The sequence below is a fragment of the Chenopodium quinoa genome, unplaced genomic scaffold (genome assembly GCF_001683475.1).
Source record: "Chenopodium quinoa cultivar QQ74 unplaced genomic scaffold, ASM168347v1, whole genome shotgun sequence".
Classification (NCBI taxonomy): domain Eukaryota; kingdom Viridiplantae; phylum Streptophyta; class Magnoliopsida; order Caryophyllales; family Amaranthaceae; genus Chenopodium; species Chenopodium quinoa.
In genome coordinates, this window is record NW_018742969.1 from 1,269,779 (window position 1) to 1,292,776 (window position 22,998).

At 31.4% G+C, this 22,998-nt stretch overlaps 2 protein-coding genes across 2 annotated transcripts; both read right to left on the reverse strand.

Moving 5' to 3' along the window:
- Positions 1-8,298: 8,298 nt before the first annotated feature.
- LOC110729155 lies at positions 8,299-11,535 on the reverse strand. Its single transcript, XM_021908878.1, has 2 exons — positions 10,595-11,535; positions 8,299-8,667 (listed from the first exon to the last, which is right to left on the reverse strand). Exons 1-2 carry the CDS (start codon positions 11,234-11,236, stop codon positions 8,512-8,514), a joined length of 798 nt encoding a protein of 265 aa, XP_021764570.1. The 5' UTR covers positions 11,237-11,535; the 3' UTR covers positions 8,299-8,511.
- A 6,069-nt stretch (positions 11,536-17,604) lies between these two features.
- On the reverse strand, positions 17,605-18,867 carry LOC110729156. The gene is made up of 3 exons (XM_021908879.1): positions 18,558-18,867; positions 18,355-18,463; positions 17,605-18,082 (listed from the first exon to the last, which is right to left on the reverse strand). The coding sequence occupies exons 1-3, from the start codon at positions 18,746-18,748 to the stop codon at positions 17,867-17,869; spliced, it is 516 nt and encodes a 171-aa protein (XP_021764571.1). The 5' UTR covers positions 18,749-18,867; the 3' UTR covers positions 17,605-17,866.
- Between the last annotated feature and the right edge of the window lie 4,131 nt (positions 18,868-22,998).

Consider the following 22,998-nt stretch of genomic DNA (forward strand, 5'->3'; position numbering starts at 1 on the left):
ACACGATACTCTCGGATTTATTTAATTTTTTCACAATAATGACCAAAAGAGATAATAGGGCTCAAGGTAAGGATGTGAACTTGAATCTAAAAAACTCAAACTAATACAATAAGGGTACGTCTTGAAAAGGATTTAGATGTATAGATAAACTCTTCTCAAGAAGATAGTAATCATATAACTTGAATTCGTGTCTCAAAAAAAAGTAGTGCCAACACCATTGTCCTCTAATTATTTGCATTCTTTTTCCTCCTCACACTGTTAAGGGCCTGTTCATATTTATTTATTTTCAGTTCAGTTCATTTCATTTCAGCTCCAATCAGTTCAGTTCAGTTCAGCTCCAATCAGTTCAGTTCAGCTCTTAATTTCCCTCTCTCATAAAATATTCATTTCAGCTTAGTTCAATTCAGTTCAACTCCAATCAGTTCAGTTCAGTTCAGCTCCAATCAGTTCAGCTCAGTTTCAGTAAATATGAACAGACCCTAAGAGTTGAATATTAATGCATTTATGAGCTAAGATTCTAAGCATTATCTTGATATAATGCTTTTATGCTCCGTATAAGATGTTGACATATTTATAAACCTAAGTAATCCTGGGCACCGTGCCGTGCCGGGCCGCGGGCTGGTTCGTGCCGTGCCGGTCGTGCCGGCGGGCCCAGGATTTCGTGCCGTGTCGTGCCGGCCATTTTCACAGGCCAGCCCACGGCACGGCACGGCCCTCGTGCCTGGCGGGCTCGTGCCGTCCCGGCCACGTGCCGGGCTGCGGGCTGGCCTGCGCGGGCTGGTGCAGTTTTCATTTTTTTTTTTTTTTTTTTTTTTTAATGACAACATTATTAATTAATAAGTTTATAATGTATATAAGTTATAAAATTATAATTATAAGTTTTATAAGGTAACTTATAAGTTTATAACTTATAAGTTATAAGTTATTAAGTTATGAATTTTATAATTATAAGTTGAATATTTATGTTTTATAATTTGTATATTCAATATTTATATTTATATATTTACTTTATACTATTACTTTAAAATTTAATGTTTATGATTTATTAGTAATTGGTATAATTTTATTTTTTTTTAATATGAATTTACAAATTGTAACAAAACGGGGAAAAAAGGCAAATTGGACTTTGGATGTGAATAATGCGTACTTTATATTATTATTACTTGAGTTGAGAAAATTGTACAATGATAACAATGATAAAAATCATACAATGATGGTATTAAACAAAAATTGGAAAATGATAAAATTGATATTTTTAAAATCATACAATATACAATAATTGTCTATTCTTCTTCTCCTTCTTCTTGCTCGTCTTCGTCTTCGTCTTCGTCTTCGTCTTCGTCTTCGCCTTCGCCTTCAAGGTCATCGGCTAGTTGCATAGATTGGGAACTAGCCGAACCCGAACCGGAAGCGGAGGTTCCTTCTTCGTTGTCGTTGTGGTCGTAAGAACGGTCTTGTGAGCGATTTTCCGCATCCAACCAATCTTTGAAACACACGCACATTTCTAGTGTTTCGGGTTTTAGACTTGTTCTTCTATCGTCTAAAACCCTTCCGGATGCGCTGAAAGCTCGTTCGGAGGCGACGGAGGAAACTTGGATAGCAAGAATGTCTCGTGCCATTGCCGCCAAAGTTGGATGCTTCGAGCTTTGTTGTTTCCACCATGCAAGGAGGTCGAGGCTGTTTATCTCATCGTCGTCCATGCCTTTGGTGAAGTCGTAACTCAGGTACATCTGCAACTCCGAGACGTCGCTTTGCGTTCTCCTGATTGATGAATCACCTGAAAACCTTGAAATCAAGTTAGTAGCTTGTGAAAATAAATGTTTGGCCTTCTTACTTACGTTTTTGGATGGTTGGGAAGGCCCTGAGCGAGGAACGGTGCCATATTTGGCTTCATAGACTCTATATAAAGCAAAAAACTTATCCTTCACATTAGTCTTATAGTTTTCTACATCATCGTCAAGAAACATGCATTGAAAGTAAATGTCAACTAACATAAATGTGTTTTCATACTTTTGCCTAGGATCTAATATGGAAGCAAAAATATAAATCAAAGGAATCTCACTATAATATTTACGCCACTTTTTTTCCATTGCTGGAAGATACTGATCATAATCACTTTGATCGCGATGATCAGCGAAAAGTTGGGCGAGTAAGCATGCATTAGAAAGAAAGTTTTGAGCACAAGGATTGTAAACAGTAGAAAAACAATACGTCATGTTATATAATAACTGTAAAAATTGCATATATCTTTCACAGTTATTCCAATCATCATCATACAAAGCATTTTGTGGAAATTTTTGGTTGTAAAATAATGTTAACGGGCCCTTGTACTCAATTGCCTTTGTTAACATGTCATAGGTGGAATTCCACCTAGTTGGGCAATCGGTTCTAATTTTTATTACCCTTATCTTTTGTTGTTTTAGAAAACTCTTCCATTCTTGGTATCTCATTTTAGAGCTATTAATAGACATAATAGCATCTCTGATTTTGCTGTAGTATGGGCCAATTGCCCGAACTCCATCCTGTACACATAAGTTAAGTACATGGCAAACACATCTAGTATGAAGAGCTTCACCGTCTAATAGTACATCGGTTAAGTTTTGTTTGATAAGATTAGCTGTGTATGTCATAGAGGTTGCATTATCAAAAGTCATAGACATCATTTTATCTCGAAGGTTGTATTCGTCTATTGCTTGCATTAAATGGTGAGCAATGTTAATGCCGGTGTGTGGGTATTCCAGCATTTTGAAATGTATTATTCTTTTTTGTAACATCCATTGATCATCTACCCAATGGCAAGTCACACATAAATAGTGATATTTATAACCACTATCCCAAGAATCGGCTGTTAAAGATACTCTACAGTTAAGGTTACTCAATTCGGCTTGTAACCGGACTTTGTACTCTAGGAAATTTTTCATTGCGGCGGAACGAACGGTTTTCCTAGAGATTCTTTTATGTTGGGGTTGTAGTGCTTTGTTAATGTAGGTGTTGAATGCGTCACTTTCCGAGAAAAGAAAAGGTTGTTCGGCGTGTACTATCATTTTTCCTAGTTCATCCCTATCCCTCTCATAGTTGTATGTAAAGCCGTATGGATGGAATTGGGAAATTTTGGGCTGGGTTGGATCACTAGCTGGTTTTGCACAAGCTTTCATGTGTCTAGATAAGTGTCCCGTCCCGTTTTTGGTAACTGCCGTGAATACACTATTACATGTTTTACATTTTGCCCATTGTTCACCATCTTTACTTAGGACAAAATAACGCCATACCTCACTCCTTCGGTTTTTCAAAAGTAGCATCTCAGTTTCGGTTAACCATTCATGATGTGTGTGATGGTTAGTAGGGGGACTAGTGGGAGTGGCAGTAGAAGGGGTAGAACCGGAGGGAATTCGGGTACTTTCTTGGCTACCTTGGCTAGAACAATAGTTTTGTTGATTACCGATATAATTAGGTGGAAATTGGTATGGTGGTAGTGGAAATTGGTTTAGTGGTGGTGCTGGAAATCCCGACGTATTATATGGCTCATAGCCCGGGGGGAAGTAAATGGGGTCATTGGTTTGACTCGTAATTTGGGGGCTCGTTGTATTTGGTGGTTCCCTAGAACTACTACTACGGATAAGTCGGCCTTTCCCCCTAGACCTAGATGATGGGTTGTTCGATGCCATAATTAACAATTAATTTTTTAATAAAAAGTGGTTAACTATAATAATAATAATTAATAACAACAATTTTAACAATAAAAATATCAATAATAATAATTAATAACAACAACTATAACAATAACAATAACAACAAAAATAAATAATAACAACAATTGTAACAATAATAATAATTAATAACAACAATTATAACAACAACAATAACAATTAACAACAATAATAATTAAACAAGATTATTCTAATAATAACAATAAAACAATAATAAATTTAAGATTAGTTTAGATCTTACAACCGTGCTTCAACGCTCCACTAATTACGATTACGAACTTTTTAATTTTTTCCGATATTAGGAAAATAATTAGAGAATTTAAGAGAATAATTAGAGAATTTAAGAAAATAAGGATTATTAGAGATTTAGAGAATATAAGAGATAAGAAGAAGAGATTGTGATTTTGTGATTTGGGAATGAAATGGAGGTGAGTATTTATAGAATTTTTGGCAAAAAACTAGCCGTATATAGCCGTTTTATAGCCGTTGGCCCGCGGGCCGTGCCTGCGGGCCAGCACGGCGGGCCATGCCCGTGCTCGTGCCGGGCCGTGCCTGGGAATTCTCCACCGTGTCCGTGGCACGGCCCGTGGCACGGAAGTCGAACTTCGTGTCGTGCCGTGCTTGACTTCGGGCCGTGCCGAGCTGCTCCGAACGGCGGCCGTGCCGGGCGGCACGCGGGCCAACCCGGCCCGTGCCCAGGTTTAAACCTAAGTTTAGTTATCAACGTAACTAATTATTCATTTTTGTTAAGGTTTATCTTTATCCTCTTTAATAGTATCAAATTGCTTAATTATGTAGTATATTCTTAAAAACACATACAATCGACAACAGGAACTTAAATTGACGACTATTAAATATTAATTAATACAATCAAAATCATTAATAAAATATATATAAAAAAATAACTTCCGTTAAATATTACTTTGTATGTGCAATTTTGAAATATTTTATATCTCATAGTCATAGATAATACCCCAAGTTGCTCGTGACATTTCAAAATCATAGGCCGCTAGAAAGTGCCAACATCGACATCCAATTATATCATTTATATGTTGACAATTCAATATTAAGTGGTTTTATTTTAATAATTTTTATTATAATGTTGCCGAACCTGACCAAAATCCAATCAATATCTTTTAACTTGTAATTACTTCTCTCATGATACTGTCTTGTTGCACAAATTTATGTACTGAGACATTAAAGTATGGCGTAACAGAAGACTTACATACTATACTATTTTAATCAAAGTACATGCATTTGCGTATTACATTCAATGCCTAATTATTTTTACGATTTAGTATGTCATCTGTTCATGTCTTGTTTGAAGGTCAAAATACATAAAAGTTTGTTTTCAACATGTATATATCCATTTAAAATTATTTAAAATCTCATTAACCTCCGTCCAATTAATTAAGTTTGGTACAATTGATTATAAAACATGCTAATGTAATAAGAATTGCAAGTGCCCTATCACTTTGTTGCATGTCTTTGGAGTGTTGGAAGCAGTCTCAAGATCGATAGCAATCATTCAATTGTTTTACTCTACATTTGTTATTCAGTACGATTCTCATCTTCAGATTAAAACACCTAACGAGTATATGTAAACTAATTGAGCTAGAGAGATAATAGCAATAGAGACAAAAATATCTAATGAAAACCACAAAAAAAAAACCTTGAAAAATAAATGCCCTCTTGGTGTGGGATCTTAAAAAAGGCAATCGCAATCATAAATTAAAGTGGAGAATTAAATGGCAAAAAAAATGAGCCAATGAAAAGCCAAACGCCTAACGGGACCAAAATTGAAGAGAGCTGGCTGGCAGCCACGCTTGACTTGACGGTAGTCGCCTACATAGTCGGTACCCTTCATCATGGATAAACTTAACCTTTTTTTGTGCGTGTCTACTCTAAAAGCTAAAATTCGATTTGTAACACATTACACATGTATTTAATTTGTAATTTGTCTAGTTTTCTAGACTTTTTATTTGAAAATACTACGGAGTATACATACTCGTACAATTTTATAATATATATATTTTTAAAATAACTTTTCCTTTTGTTTTGACCAATAATTACCTAACGGATTTTTAGATGAAAACTGTTAAGTGGTGATGGTAAAATGTATTTTTTAAAATTTTTGATGGTTTTAAAATGTTTTTTTTTAAGTGTTAAAAACTATTTTTGTATTTTTTATGGTGTTAAAAATTTCTTTAATTAGATCAATTTGGATACAATAAATGGGATCGAACAAAGTTTACATTAAGTTGTGAATAAAGATTAGATAGAGTAAAACTACAAAAAGGTGATAAAAGAGCAGTAATTTGTGTCCAAATGACATATTAAGGGCTTGTTCTGATTGACTGAAGTGAGTTGAACTGAACTGGACTAAACTTATTGAAGCTGAACTGAATTGAATATTTTATGAGAGAAGGAAATTAAAAACTGAACTGAACTTATTGGAACATAACAGAACTGAACTGAAAATAATCTAAAGAGAACAGACCCTAAGTCTACAATATTTGATCAAATAAATGTTGCGGATGTTTGTTGTTGTTTTTCCTCATAAAAGAGCTTTGTAAGCATGCACATCAAATCAAAATGAAAACAATATTTCATAAAACGTGCACATATAGTAAGGATGGCTTGCATATTATGAGGTATATTATACGAAGTGCCTTTCGTAAAGACCTTTTTGAGAATTATGACTAACTCCAATGTTTTTTTTTAAACACTCTTTTTTTTAAAAAAAAAATAATTTATATTCTATTTTTAGTTAAATGTATGACGAGTCGCACCATTAGATCCTCTCTCAATATGTTAGTGACTAGTGAGCTTGTAATGTCCTTTGACAATAGTATATTACTCCGTATGACCTGAAAACACAAGATTCTAAAGAAAATTTTTACCCTAAACTACCTCTAATTTCTACGCCTTTACTAGACCACATTAGAAGAAAATCTAATCGAATACAAGCTCTGCGGTCATGTTAATTTATTTATTTATTTTTTATTTTATATTTTATGTAAAATAGGTAGTAGTTTAGTGATGATCTTATAAGCCCGTCATCTTTTCTCCGTATCCTACGTAACAAAGTAAGTTCAAATTTACCTCATATGTTACCATGTGGGTTACTTTTCCTAACTATGAATTTTATTAGATTTAATCAAGTTCTTAATAGAAGTCAAAATGTAAAAGATCGAAACACTTACTATTTTAACAAGAGGGAGTATAACTAACATCCTAAGAATTTAAATAGCAAACACTTTCAGACCTTCTTAGTGTTATTGGATTGTCAAACTTCATGAATAAACCTCTATATTCTACTCATTTTTTGGCAAATTTGGACTATGTTTAAATCTTACAAGATTTTACAAGCAAAATGAAAAGGTCAAAAGTAGATACAATTATTTGGTTTGATTATTACATAACCTGTAATCATAAACCAAGAATTTTTCTTGGTAAACGAAAGAAATTAAACTAAGTCAAAATTGAGTAGTGTTGGCTAGACACTGACAACCTTTTATTTGTTTATTATCTGACTATTTCGGCATTTCCACCATGTTGGGATTGAATAAAAAGTCCAATTTGACCAAGGATTACCATTTATTACTCCTATAACAAGTCAAAATTAGCATGCAATTATTAATTTACTAGACCAAGGATTACCATTCACTTGATTTAACGACTACTACGTATTACGGAGTATGGTATCTTTTAAGTTTTGAAAATAGTGGTCGGTCTAACTTGTTATAGTTTTTATTTCGTATAGATATAATAATTGTCACTTATCAAAAAAAAGAATGGTAGATCGATTATATTTATATGAAGGAATCTCACTCGTTGATCCGAATTCAAAATCAAACTCAAAATTGATTGATTTGCGAAAGGTTTAAGGCATTTCGTGAGAATTAATACATCAAGAGAGACTATAAATTAAATGAAGTATAAGTCTCACCAACAACCATCTTCCAAGTTCATTCAAACATGACATACTGGGCTTAATATTGAAGCTTACTCTCACAATAATGGCTCATACTTTTCTGGGCCTATTGGGCCTATGTACTTGTTGTACCTTGTACCCAGTTTCTTCTATGACTAGAGCAAAGAATGATAGATAGGTGTGTAGACGTATAGTTGTATACTACATATGCTAAAAAAGTAAAAAGTGAAAGACACCAAAATTTTGGTTGGCAACATAGAATTATCATAACTTATTACTACGACTATACGTAGTAAACTAGTAATACAATTAAATAACGTGGTTCTCTCTACACCAAAAATTACGCAGTTAAATAACGTTACATGATAAGAGTGCGTTTCTATTATAGATGGTCACCTTATTACTTGGCCATCTCGACCCAAACTTCTACTAATCTAATTTTCTTTTAAACATTAATATTGCACCAATAATTGACAATAGGACCAAAATTGGCCCAACATCTTTGGTCCAAACTCTGGCAATGAATAACTTGTCATACATAATCAAACGAAGGATGTCCAAATATATATGTAGCAAATGTTCATATAAGTGCCTTAAACTTGCAAAAACCTAAATGAAATTTCATATTAAATCTCAAAGTTCTCAACAATATACTTTTATGAAACACATTAACAAATGGGGTAAGAAATATACTTCGATATATGCACAAACTTACATTAATTGTAATCATTTACAAATTTGTTGTGTGATTGACCAATCTCAGATCAGAAAAATAGAACTAAAGGATATATTAAAAAAAAAAAAAGGGTATGTGTCATAAGACCTGGCCTATATCTCTAAAAATTTAAATTATCATCTCAGTTATCACTATTGCAAAGCTCTCTGAACTTTGGTTCTAAACAACAAAATGCACAATTTCTCCATTGAGAAGTAGAGGAAGCAGCCAGTTGCATGAGTAACAAAGGACCCAAAACTCGAGCCCACGATACAATGCCAAGCGGGCCCATATACCTTATCAAACTCCTGCAAAAACCCAATGTTAACGGTATTAGCTATGATGTATACGAGATTTGATCTAAATTTAAACTTGATAAAATAACACATTCTAAAATTACACGAGTAACCAATTCAACTAAGCTTATTGACATTCACATGAAATTAAAAATGTTGGGAAAATAATAGGAAAAGGCCCATATATAGTGACTACTGACAGCACATGGAGGGTGACTAAGGTAAGGCATATTAAATGTACTAAAAAAAAATAGGCAAATACTGACAAGTTACAAATTCCAGTAATTATAGAGGATAGTTAACTATTCATCACAAGTCATTAGTCATAACACATGGGTTGTTGGAAATGGATCTTTCCTAATCTCAAGTTAATTGAATTAGTACCACTAAAAATAACTATTTATATGCATGGCATCTTGCTATTTAGTAAGGGATAGCAATTATCAAGTGGGGACCAAATATGGAGGGACTAGATTGAAGCAAAAGTTGAGATCTAGATTGTTGTTCATTTCATTTTTTCATTATTGGTCTTGATTGTTTGGTCAATTTGACCAATTTATTGTCTACTATTCAATGTTTTTGTGATGAGGAGATCATAAGATGGGATCTTCATATACTAGTATTATACAAACAAGGTTTTTTTTTTTTTTTTTTTTTTTTTTTTTTTTTTTTTTTTTTTTACACTTCTAGGTTCATAATGGCTTGATATAACACATGATTGTTGCAATAATTTCAACATTATTAGATAAAAGAATAGAAGTTATTCTAGTTAATTAGTTTTCGAAAAGTGTTATCTTGCTTAGGAATCGAATATCATCTATGTCAAAAGTCATTGCCTTTATGGTAATTTTATACAAAGTAAATATAAAAAAAGATATAATTTTTTTTTTAAAAAACCATAATTTCACAAAGAATCAAGGAGATGTTTGGCTCATTATAGTATACAAGGGAAATACACAGAGATAAACTCAACATATAACGCGTGCTTGCACATACAAATTTTGATATGAGACAGACTCATTACACTGCTACACGACTAGCTACTCATTATAAAATAAACAACAATAACTTTTTACTTTCTAGGAAAATAACTTTGGTGTCTACCTCATCTACAAATTGGTGATAAATTTGATGTTGATTTCTAAACTCTCTTATCTAGAATACATTCTCTAACTCTAAAAATGACTATGTTCATAAGAAGTGTCACATACCATGCATGCGTAATTGATGAGTGAGACAGACAGTAGAAGTTCTTTGAAAGCAGTTGATGTGTATAGTGGCTAAGGAGTGACCACTATCTCGTGTAAGCATTAAATTTAGTTGGACAAGATAAAATGGGAAAAACCACAGATCCCATGTGCTGCATATTCTTGCAGTATAGTACTTGTGGTCTTGTGGAATTTGTCTAAACTCTATAATATTTAGCTTCATAGGTGAAACCAAACATGTGAAATAACAATAACGAGCTATGAACGAAAAATGATGCAGACGAAAGTTGATCACAAGTTTTAAGTACCACCTAACCTGCCTCTGAATTAGCTGGTATGTATTCATGTTTTAAACCTACCTCTAAATATTCATGTTTTAAACTTACCTCTAAACCTTATGTTTTGGATTAATGTAAACATAAAGATTAAAGAGGGATAATAGTGTCATTATTTGCTTAGCTTAATTGGTCTATTTGAGTTTTAGGTAAGCTTTTCACTCATTTTTCTTCCTTGTTATTATTCCTAGATTGTCTTCACAATAATAATGTCATTATTATCACCTTCATCTAATTAACAACGGAAAAAAAAAAACAATACACTCCCTTCATCTTTAAATGTTGTTTCTATGTTGACTTTTCATTTTTGTTAAGGCAATCAAATGAAACAACATTCAAAGACGAAGTTGTACATGTACGTCAGAATTATTATAATAATCTTTAAATTAGACTTACCTTCTTCAAGTTGAAAGCAATATGCTTGGCACTGAATTTCTCCAAACTATCATAAGTATTTCTTGCACATTGAAAAGCTTGAATTTGCATAAAAGCAGGCATATCAGTTACCAAAACCTTAACTTGCAACAATGCAATGGCAGAACCCATGTCATTTTCCAATTTTGCCCCTGTTGATTTCCTTGCTTTTTCCACAAATTTCCCAACATAAGCCACATTATTTTCAACATGAGAAACAGATTTCCTTGCTCCTTCCCCTTTCCCTTGTAATAAATCCTTTGTTATTGGGAAAGGGAATTCCTTTTCCTTTCCCTTTCCCTCTATTTCTTCACTATTAGAAGTAGATTTCCTCCCTTCTATAATATTATTTACCTTATTACTTTTCTCATTACTTTTTACCAAACTCAACAATATACCTTCTACACTTGACACTGATTTCCTTTCATTTCCCTCCAATTCCTTTTCCTTTTCCAGCTTCGATTTGGGTTTCGATTTTCTTAGACCACCCCATACACTAGAAGAAATAATTCTTTTTGTCACCGATGTCGCCGGAGTTTGATACTCCGGCGTCCGGCTACCCGTGGCAAACTTGTACACATATAAATTCCCTTTCTTTTGCTTCTCTAGTGATGTTGCATTCATATTTTTCTTTTTTTTTGTTTGAGAGACTTTACTATATGTTTTGGTATATGGCACAATATTTTTTTGGGTGTTCCTAAGGTGTATATATAAATGTGCATAGGAAGTGACACTATTAAGGTATAATAGCCTAAAAAAAAGGGTTGGCCCATCATTTAAATATATATATAAATAAATAAAAATAATAATGATATATTCATATATATTATGATGATTTAAGAAGTTGGGTGAAAAGATGATTAATTAATGTAGCAGACCATGTGGTAGTGCCAATTATCAAGGATCACATAAAGTGGGTTGGTTGTGGAGAAGGATGAATTTGTGTAATTTAATTAACAAAAAATATTTTAATTAATTAATTATTTTTAATATTATGTAATGAATTGATTAATTTTTGTTTTTATTATTCTTGATTTAATATAATATGAAATAAATCATAGGAATTATGATGGTATACTGACCAATTGGACCCCTTTTGGTGGAGTATATTTGTCAGGAAATCAGCAATGTTTCTGAGCTCCCTAACAAAAGACATTGCCCTACCACATTTTTTTGTTATCATTCCTTTGAACAATCAACTCTTAGAATTAAGAAATTGACATTGAGTTTAATTTAGCTTGAATTTTTACTAGAATTAAAGTGTTTGAATGTGTTTGGGGTAGCATCAATTCAAAGATGATTTATTTTCATTGTTATTGCATTTAAAAAATTATGAACCCTATTGAAAAGATATGTGTTTCGCACACTGATACATATTTATACAATTGATTTAAAATGTTTTTTTTAAGCATATCATTATGATGAGGAAAACGCATGTACTATTGAATTTGAGACCTAGCATGTGTAAGGCAAGGTACCTTATCACCAAATCAATGAATTTCGTTTCGCTCTTATTAAGTACTCCGTGATTAATAAACGATTTACATCAATCTATTTTCACGAAACTTACCTGTCTAGTAAAAGTCATACTACAGTGTAACAATATTTATCCTTTAAATTAACATTCACGATGCTGTCACAATTATTGTTAGGGCCCATGAATTTGTTTATTGCATCTGTTTAACATTCATGAACTACATTTAAGACTGATTAATGTGAAAAAATATAGATAAAAATGAAATACAATTGATGACAAACAAAGAAGTGAGAGTTATTAGCAAGGGGTCCTGCACTACTACTGCAAACGTAGTACTGTAGCAAATTTAGCCTTATTAATAATAATGTGATTTAATTTTGGGAGTTAGTGCAAAAAAAATGGACTGCCAAATTAAGGGCATGAAGTAAGCAGAAAACAATTAAATAGGTAGCCTCTCATTTTCACGGCCCAAAACAAATTGAAAGTGTCGATGAAATTATAGACAAAAGAAGAAATAGTACAATATTTCATGCCAGTTATTAGCTATATGTAGAATTCACCATAACATTTCTGCTGAAATTTAGGGCTATTAGCTACGCAATTTGGCGATTAGCTTAGCACTAGCTAGCATGATATCGACTTAGCCACAAGTACTTATTTTTCCGCTTAGTCAATAATATAAAGTACGAATTACAAAGTATTCGTATTAATAAGCCATGATGTTTGAGAGGTCTATTATTCTCTCGAGTGTAATTAAATTTAATTTTAAGTAGTATATTTGATCACCAAACAAACAGCCATAATAATGTCCATTTTAATTTGCACAAAACTGTTTTTTTAATGGAAATGCAAAATTGTTCATTTTTTACTTGTTTTGAAAAAAAGATCGAGTATGAGAAATTTGAATGCAAAAGTCTTGTTTGCTTACTTTTATCAAATTCACCTTATTATTATTGTATATTATAATTTTAATTGATTTGAATTGAATTGCCTTATGAATTAGGCATGTCCGTACCAAAATTGATACTTGAATATATTTAGGCGTTTCAATGTCAACTGAAACGTGAACATCAAAAAATGAACTGTATTCATCTATAAACTTGTTTCAATGAAATATAAACAGCAATAATATTTCCCAATCAAAAAGTTCGAATTTGACTTCACAATAATGTGTTTGGCTATAGTACACTCCATTGCTAAGAACACTAAGTTATCTATGGAATTAAGAACAATTTACGTAGGGTCGTAGGGACGGGTGGATAGCTAGAGTATCCAAGTATCGACCACTCAATGATTTGGAGCATCCAAGTATCCAAATTCCAAACAAGGATGACCTTAGCCCTCCCCTATATGCTTCAAAACCACATAACAAGAGCAACCAAAATCATCTCACAATTGTTGCAAATAATGGAAAATTGACCATACTTCCATTTTCTCCCACATAAGAAAAGATAGGATAAAAATGTAGGGTCAATTTATATGTTACTAGCTAAAAGAGATTCATAATTTGTTTTTATTTTTGTCCTAGTACACTTGTATACTTTTTATTTATTTATTATAAGCCTGGTTTCATCCTAAATTTAATTGACGATAAGAAAGTAATCCAACAATTAATCTTACATGTTAGTAATTATCTCTCTATTTCTTCAATGTACTGCGTGGAACACTACCACTCACATATAGATGGGCTATAATTAAGTTTATAGCTTAATCAAACAAACGAGTTCTTCAAATGTGGGACAATTACTTTTACTCTCATGTATACGCAACGAGATTAAAGTGTAAACTACTGCTGAAATGTTTTTTCCGATATGGAGTAATCAATTCCCTATTTATATTGCATTGCACGACTTTGCTGCTTTGCACCCCCAATATGCCAATATGGGTATACTATGTTAAAAATTGTGCATTTCAATTCTTTTGATGCACACATAATTGCGTAAAATATGTCCTACGATTAGGCTTAATATTGGGCAAAAATCATGGTAATTGAGCAACCCACTAGCATAATATATGTGTAGACTTTTTTCCCTTTGCAGTTTTTGGAAGTAATTAAGTTAGAAAACGTACTATATATGATCTATCCACTTTTTAGGCTATAGATAAAACGTACTTCCTAATGCACTTCCGGAGGAATGTTAGTTTTGGTGTTCGGCGAGGGAACACCAGTGCACATATAAACAACCTACATGAACAAATTAAAGGTCTGATAATCCAATGAAGGATTATTCATGATGCCTTAATAATGGCATGACATATTGACATGGTAGTTCTTGAACATAAATAGGACAGATAGACATATTAGTCACGTTGTTGGAAGTGAAACTAGCTACTTTAATTTTGCCCTTAACTCATTCGTGTTAGTTTTAGCACTTTAATTCCGATGCACCCCAACAATAAATCATCGCCTTTTCATTTTAATTTCCTGTTTTTTCTTTTATAAACAAAAAACCAAAAACAAAGGAAGAAAAATGTATTTCTACTTTTCTATTATCAGTTTTAAAAATTATCATGTTTTTAAATGAGTTTTATAAATTTTTAATTCATTAGATGACATACATCATATAATTTTAAAAAACAAAAAACCAAAAAATAGAAAACCATGCATAACAATTCCAATTAAACGAACCCAAACTGCACCCAAGGCCTTGTGCCTACATGATCAACATGGACATGACTAATAATTTTGGGAATTTATTGGAAGATTTGTTGTTGCCTTGTTGTTTTTCAATTCAATTCCATACATATATACCTAATTTATATTTTAATAGAAGAGATGAAGAAGGGAATGATGTGAGCTCCTCATTTAAAAAGTAAAAACCCTAAAAATAAAATTTAAAAATTTAAAAAATAAAAAGGCATACTAGGAATCATTGTCCGGTGAAAAAAGACAATCTAGATCAACAATCTGTGGTATGAAGTATGTTAGTAACATTATAAAAGTAAAAAAGTTACCCAGATTTTGACAATTTTTAGGACCACTAGCAATTAACTGAAATATGCATGAGTCATAAAGCTAGCTTCTTATTGTCATCAATCACCATGAACTAACAAATTGACTTCTCTATTGAGTTTAAGTGTACTTTCTATATCCTAGGAAAAAACCAACCAACATTTTAAAATTTTGAGCTGAGCTGATAACGATCTAATCGGTGCATAATACTTGCTTATTAAGTACTAAGAAAAAAATGACCAAGAAAAGTTAAGTGTGTTGGGTTGAACACACTTAATATTACTAGGATGGTTATCGCGTACAATGCGCGTGTTATATCTAACCATGATGACTTTGTCCTTGCTGATAAGCCTTTTTAAAGGTCAATATCAAAAGTAAGTTATGATGAGCATGTATCTATGGACTCCAATTCGAATCTACATGTAAATGATTTCACAATCAACATTGATTGATTATTTCATATTCATCAACACGTAGTCAAATAATTCATGCACATAGTAAGGTTGTTGTAAGAATTTAAAATTATTGAATAATAGATGGAAATCTTTATGATTGTCAGCTAACTTCTCAAAGTTGAATGGAGTCTAAATTAGCAATAGAACATAACCATAAAACACCAATACATAGCCTAACAACTAAAGCTTAGCCTATTTGAAATGGTAAAAGTTTGAACAAACACGAAGGTATTTAATGATACTCTTTTGTTTCTAAAACTTTGCATGTAAAAGTAGTTGATATATATTACTTTGTTCAGTTTTCTTTCCTAAAACTATAATGTTCAACAATGTTGAATAAACATATTAAATGAACATCTTTTTTCTCAATTGAGAAATTTGATGTTGAAGAAGCAACTTGTACTAAAGGGTCCATTTCTCTACACCTAAAACGGAATCGAAAATCCTCTTCACGCAACAAGTAAAATGGAGAATTCCCTCACCTAAGATGTAAACTAGTACACTAGTAGTAAGATCTATCTCCTTAGGGTGTCCTAGGTCGAGTTAGATAACGGAGTAAAAGTCATCAAGTTTAGGTGTTTTCATTCCAAAACTAGCATCTTATTTAATTAAATTAACGTGAAAATACCTTTACATATGCCTGAATTGTCAAAAAGTCCGATCTCTGAAAGTATTTTGTCATTGCTCGCTATATCCAAGAGCAAAAAGGCATGCAAGTAGTTCGGTAATAAATATCATTCTCTACATACGTACATACTCTAGTTAGCTAACCATTATATATAATTGGCTAACTACCTAGAGTATATTGACATTTCTTTATGAAATTCAAATTGTTTAATTTCTCTGCTTTTTGCCTTATGTTAGCTCAATTTTGAAAGAAAAATGAGAAAATTGCAGAAATAGGGGTTCCTTGCAGCCCAAAGCAAGCGCGATAAACAAGTTTGTGTGGCTTTGGACTGAAGGGAGCTCCTAATTCTTCTGTTTTCCCTGGTCGTTTGGTTGTTCGTTTGCATGTTTTCGATCAACCATCAGCTCGATCGAGCTAAGTAAACAAGTGCTGCGCCCCTTTGTGGCTTACATACCTTATATCAACACTTGGAGTAGTCGATATCACTTATCAAGGTACTACTGCATGCACGTTTTTTTGGTGAGGCTTGAACTTGTGACCTCAAAGTCACAAGATGAGTTTCCCACCAAGTCCATCAAATTTTGCTTGGTATGTAATGTATGCATAATTGTACATACTATACATGCAGTATTATTTGATCTTATTTATAGGTATGTACTGCTTTTACTTTTTAGAGTGACATTGTTTTTTGTGTTTTGAGATCTAATGTGCACATGTCGTCTTGTAATTGGCTCGCCATGCATCAATCGTAATATTTTTATATTATTATTACTATCGTTAGTCAATAAGTATTAATATTAGTCATGCATGCATTAAGTTGATTAATTGTCTTTTATTAGAGGTGAACTATGACCCTATGTTTGTTAGGAGTCTACTAATCGATCGACCAACAGAGATCGAGCCTGGCCATTCCCAGCTAACCCTTATCTCCCAAGCGACGGCTCGTGGTGGGAGTTGATGATCAAGTTATACAGAACATGGTAGAGCACTAGAGCCAACCAGCAACCACACATAGTGACATAGAGAATTAGATGCTTAGATGAATTAATTAATGAGTTATTCTAGCTCGATCAAGCCTTAGAAATTAAGGATTGGAGGTAATTTAAATAAAATCAGTCAAAGTAATGGCCTAATCTGTAATCTCGTGGGCCCATTCCAATTCAAAGAGGGCCTTACCGACTAAATTTAAGCTCACAAACTTGTATATCACTCATATATGAACTACTCCCTTCGTTTTTAATTATTTGCTCTACTTTTTATTTTCGACCGTTTTTAAATACTTGCTTCTTTTTCTTATTTGAAAAAGTGAAAACTTTAACAACTTTTAATTCATTTATCTCAACTAGCAAATTTATGTGATCACTTTGTACAACTGAATTACAAAACTTAAATGATGGATTTATATCTTACTATTGTAATTGGTATAGTTTAAAGCATGACAAAATGAAATGAAGACAAGATGTGTGAAATGGGGAAATCTAAAGACAAAATGAGACAAGGAGTCAAGGAATGTAAAAAAATATAGTTCATGATCATGCATTTTTTTTCTTTTTTCCAAGAGATTCATAAAGGGGAGATGTGTAGATGAGATCTGGTCCCAGATAAGTCGGTCTTATGTACCATTCCTCAAGACATTTAACAAACTAGCTAGCTAGTTAGTAACTTGGTATCAACAATGTAGTACACTTATAAACTTGATCTTTCTACAAAAACCGTTTAACAAAAAATTGTTGTCAATTATTTAGAAATTGCTGAAACGTGGACAATATCGATTGGGCAAGTCGCGTCTTAGTGGGACCACAGGAAGATTATCACAGTCGCAAATCTCAATCACAAAACCATCTGGGTCATGGAAGAAGAGCTGATCAACGTGAATTCCACCTTCAATCACCCTGTTTTTAACATGTTCTATTTGCATCTTGTCTAGCTTCTTTTCTACCGTAGCCATGTTTTCGCACTGCAATAATATCATTTCATTTTGTCAATGTGTGCGTAATCATGCATTGTAGTAACTCTATAGAACATTTTTAGTAGTTAACGTTATGAACATACCATAAAATTGTCCATTAACACGTGTGGAATTTAAAATATAACGATATTTAAAAAGCATAGGTTGTACCGTTGTATGTCAAATTATGTAGTCGTAGTTATAACCAAAATTTCAAACCAAATTCATAGAACATAATTGAAAGAAGAAGAAAATGAAAGGTAAAAAGAAAAGAAACGTACTATGAAGGAGATATGATTGTCCTTGGGATTAATCACTTTAACATCCAATTTGCCATTTGATTCATCATTGCACTCTAGCAAATGAATGCCAATACCATAGTTAAACAACCTACAACAACAAATTAAGGTCAACCAACAAGTAAACTTAAAATTCGAGAAGATAAATGATGCACTTATAAAGAGAAACGTTTTTTTATGCTTACCAAGCACCAGGAAAATCTAAAGACCCTGGTCGTCTAATTGAAATAAATCCAAGGACATTTTTGTAAAAATCAAGAGATTTTTCAACTGAACGACACCGGATTGAAATGTGATTTAAGGATACTAAACGAAGAGGATTCTCTATGTTTTCTATCGTCATGATATGTTCTTCTTCGCACGTTGATTCAACCATGTACTTATATGTAATATATCACTAATCTAAGAAAAAGAAAATCAAAGAATTAATGGTGTTTCAACAATCTAAAAATTTATAGTATATATAGAATGAAGAAGTAAGAATCAAAAGAAAATAATTGATGCTTTGACAATGTCTTATGTACGTAAATGTCGAAGACGAGTACATGTTTCATACGCCGGTCCAAAATATAATAAAAAAATAATAATGATTAACTCACGTAGATTTCCGCGTTGGAAATCAAATAAGCTAACCAGCTGTTCCCATTAGATCGACACGGTTAAGTACATGATTTGTTTTGATTAAATTAATTTTTTTCATCAAAACGTTAATTATAAAATAAGGACATGGTTTACACATTCAATAAGTATAAGATAATTAGCTTATCTCAAATGTTAACTAGTTTTGTTGACATGGTATAATCCATGTATGTCATTTCTCAATAATTAATGTCGTGGCATAGGATAAGAAAACGACGATGGTGACAAATTAATTTCGAGTGCATAGTAAGCATTGTGCATCCGTGTCCTAATCTGCAAATAAAGTATGTCATACATTCATAGGAGTGTAGCACTACTTCTAAAGAATGGATCAACTAAAACCTATCAAATGTCATGCTAGATCAACTAATTTGCTGATCACGTTTATAAAAGAGTCAACGACCAACTAAATCACTAAATTTGTTGGAAGGTTATTAAGAATTTTTTATAAAAAAAATGATTATGAAGATTTAAATATGTGATTTCCAACAACAATATGAAAGTAACAAAAAAATTCTCCCATAATATAAAGTACTTTTTTGTTTAAGTATGGTTAAATGTTAAAATATATACAATGATATTTTGGTAAAATTCAAGGGATGAATTTTTGACAAGTAACCATAATTGAAATGTAATTTAAGAATATTAGACCAAGTGAAAATTCTTTTGTCATAAAAAATTTATACAACATGATTAGTTTTGATAGGACTTTACTTAATGAAAACTAAATGTATATATATATATATATATATATATATATATATATATATATATATATATATATATATATATATATATATATATATATATATATATTATAAGTAAATTAACTGTAGATAGATGTTTGACTATAAACAAATCAGGGAAAAAAAAAAAAGAAAAAAAAAACCCTACTATAATGCATGTTATACACTCAATAGACATAATAATAATCAAGTAATAACTAACAAAAGTCAAGTCTTATACGAGTACAAGTAGATTTCCCACGTTATGATGCGAGATTGCGAGGGATACAGGTATTCACGTAATCAAGTTGTTTATTTTAAACTCCATGTTATCTACGTTCACTTTGTTTAATTAATAATCAGTTAATCACAACCCTACTAAACACATATATATCCAATATAATATTTCATATTGTTAGATTTTCATACGTACACTCAATAATTCATTTAAGACAAGGATAATTGGAATGACATATAACTTCAAAACAAAGTTTCATACAAAAAAGTAATTGATTTTGAAAAGAAAAAATCATTTAACTAATAAAGTACTCCATTTCTGATCTGTTTAAGACAAGGGTAATTGGAATTACATATACAAAAAAACAATTGATATTGAAAAGAAAAAATCATTTAATTAATAAAGTACTCTATTTCTGATCTAAATAAGCAACTATGGAGTACGAGATAAAGGATGTTAATTAGTAAAAACATTCATTGTAAATTACATTCGAATGTTAGGAATGACATTCAAACCTTTAATTTTATTTAAACAATCAATAAATAATTAGAATTATTGCTCGATTACTTAGAGTAGGAGTACGTAGCCTAATGGAGTACCCTAATCAAATAATCAAGAGTGAGAGTTCGATAAATTTTCCTATCCAGATTTATATACTACCTCATTTAAATGTTATGTGCAACTTTGAGGTATTATTTGTGAGATATAAAATATTCCAAAGTTGCACAACATAATATTTAACGGAGGTAGAATATGATTACTCTATATATCTTCCTGAATTGTGGCAGAGCTCTACTTCATTTTGAAACTTTAATTTCAAAGATTGGTTCAACTTAAACCTTAATTTCAACTTTCAAGATCAAGCAGACGGCTGATCAAGACTATATATTAATTAAAAACAAGTACTAAATTTGTTAGAAGCATAATACTAATTCAATCAAACTAAGCTACTCCGTACAATTTTGTGGTAGGTTAATTAGCTAGCATGAGTACAATCTATTTTACTTTGGAATACAGCATAATTTATTTTCGTTTTTATATATGTGTCTAATTAAGTATATTTATTTTCGTTTTTATATATGTGTCTAATTAAGCATAATTTATTTTCGTTTTTATATATTAGCATAAGTATATTTTAGAAAGATGGTCCTGTGAGCCAAAGGAAATAATTTTACAATAATCATATATTCGTATACACGTAGATTTTGTGTTGATTCCTTGATGGTATGGTAATTTTCAATGTATATCTTATGACATAATTCGATAGTTGCACAGCAATAATCTTATAAAAAATTTATGTAAGGTGGAAAGAACTACTCGTGTTCGGAACTATATTTTTTTTTACAAACATAATTTTTTTCTTATAAAAAATTTATGGTGCAAAAGAGGGGCAAATCTCAAACAAAAAAAAAAGGGTAATGGTAACCAATAATAAGCATATACTACCTCTACAATATCATCATAGAGAATACAACGAACTACCGAAACTGTGTATAATTCCTTTATTCAAATTATAATTGCATCATATTACAACGAATTTTTTATTTTTTAATTTTTTAATTTTTTTTGAGAAAGTACGACGGGATTTTTTATCTTATACAACAACATGAGTCGCCAAGGCAATGTGAATGTGGAGCTTGCGCCCCTCCACAGCTTGAGATACATTCTCCATCAGAACATCCTGGATCTGGTGTGCAACGACCACCTACTCCAAGTACTCCGATTTCTTGAGGTAACCTTGAGCTCGTAGCATTAATTCCTGCTCTCATAAAAAAGAATTTAAAGTACTCGATATTAATATATAAATTATGGTAAAATTATAATCCTTGTGATGATCAATGAATGTTCAATTAATTAAGTGATTACTTTTTCTAATATACATATATAGTTAGTGTAAAGTGTAGACTAAAAAAAAAACAAACTAAAATTTAGGCATTTGCACTTACCACATGATAAAATAACTAATAGCACCAACATGAGAGTCATAAATGATGTTTTTCCAGCCATTTTTGTAAATAAGATTAGTATTATAGAGATGTGATGAGTATGTTTTTTAAACTTAGTTTTGGCTCTTTATATACTTGTAATTGTTGTTTATGTTATCTGTAGTTATAAATCTCTATGATTTACTCCCTAAAAAATTGAAATCTCTTTATGATTTACTGTCTAATATATGTAAATCTCTATTTTTTTTTTTTATTTTTTTTTTGACAAATGCAAATCTCTATGATTTACTCCCTAAAAAAAATTTAAATCTCTTTATGATTTACTGTCTAATATATGTAATACTCTTATGATTTACTCCTTATCTAGCTACTTTATGCAATATCCTTTTGAATGTTCACAAATTGAATACCATCATCTGTAATATCCTTATAGACCCTCACAAATTCAAGATCATGATCCTTAATATCCTTTTGGACCTTCACATCATTGCATGATCATCAGTTCATCACCTATATCAGTTATATCCTTTTGGACCTTCACAAATTATTTGTAATATCCTTTTGGATCTTCACAAATTCAAGATCATCATTTGTATTCTGTAATATCATTTTGGCAATCATGATTTCTTTCCCATTTATTAAATGAATTATTTTGAACTAAAAATACTACTTCTTTTTGTTGGTTTGTCTTTAATCACAATTTATCAAATTGAAAATTAGTAACGAATTGGAGTATTTTAATTATAAAAAAATGATGATAATATATATATCCTTGAGTATGTAAAAACATCTCTAAATCTTTTATATATATATTCCCGAGTTTTTAGAAAGTCACGTAAAATTTTCTTAACGAGCCACGTAAAATATAAAGTTTAGTGGTAGCCAATAAAATACAACATTATTAATCTTTTAAAATTATAATTTAAATGACACGTAAGCTAAATTGTCGAATGAGATTTTTCCAGTTTAAATTAATTAAATAAAATATTATCTTTTGATATCAGGAATTTTATCTAAATATATAACAAATTTTAGCATATATATATATATATATATATATATATATATATATATATAT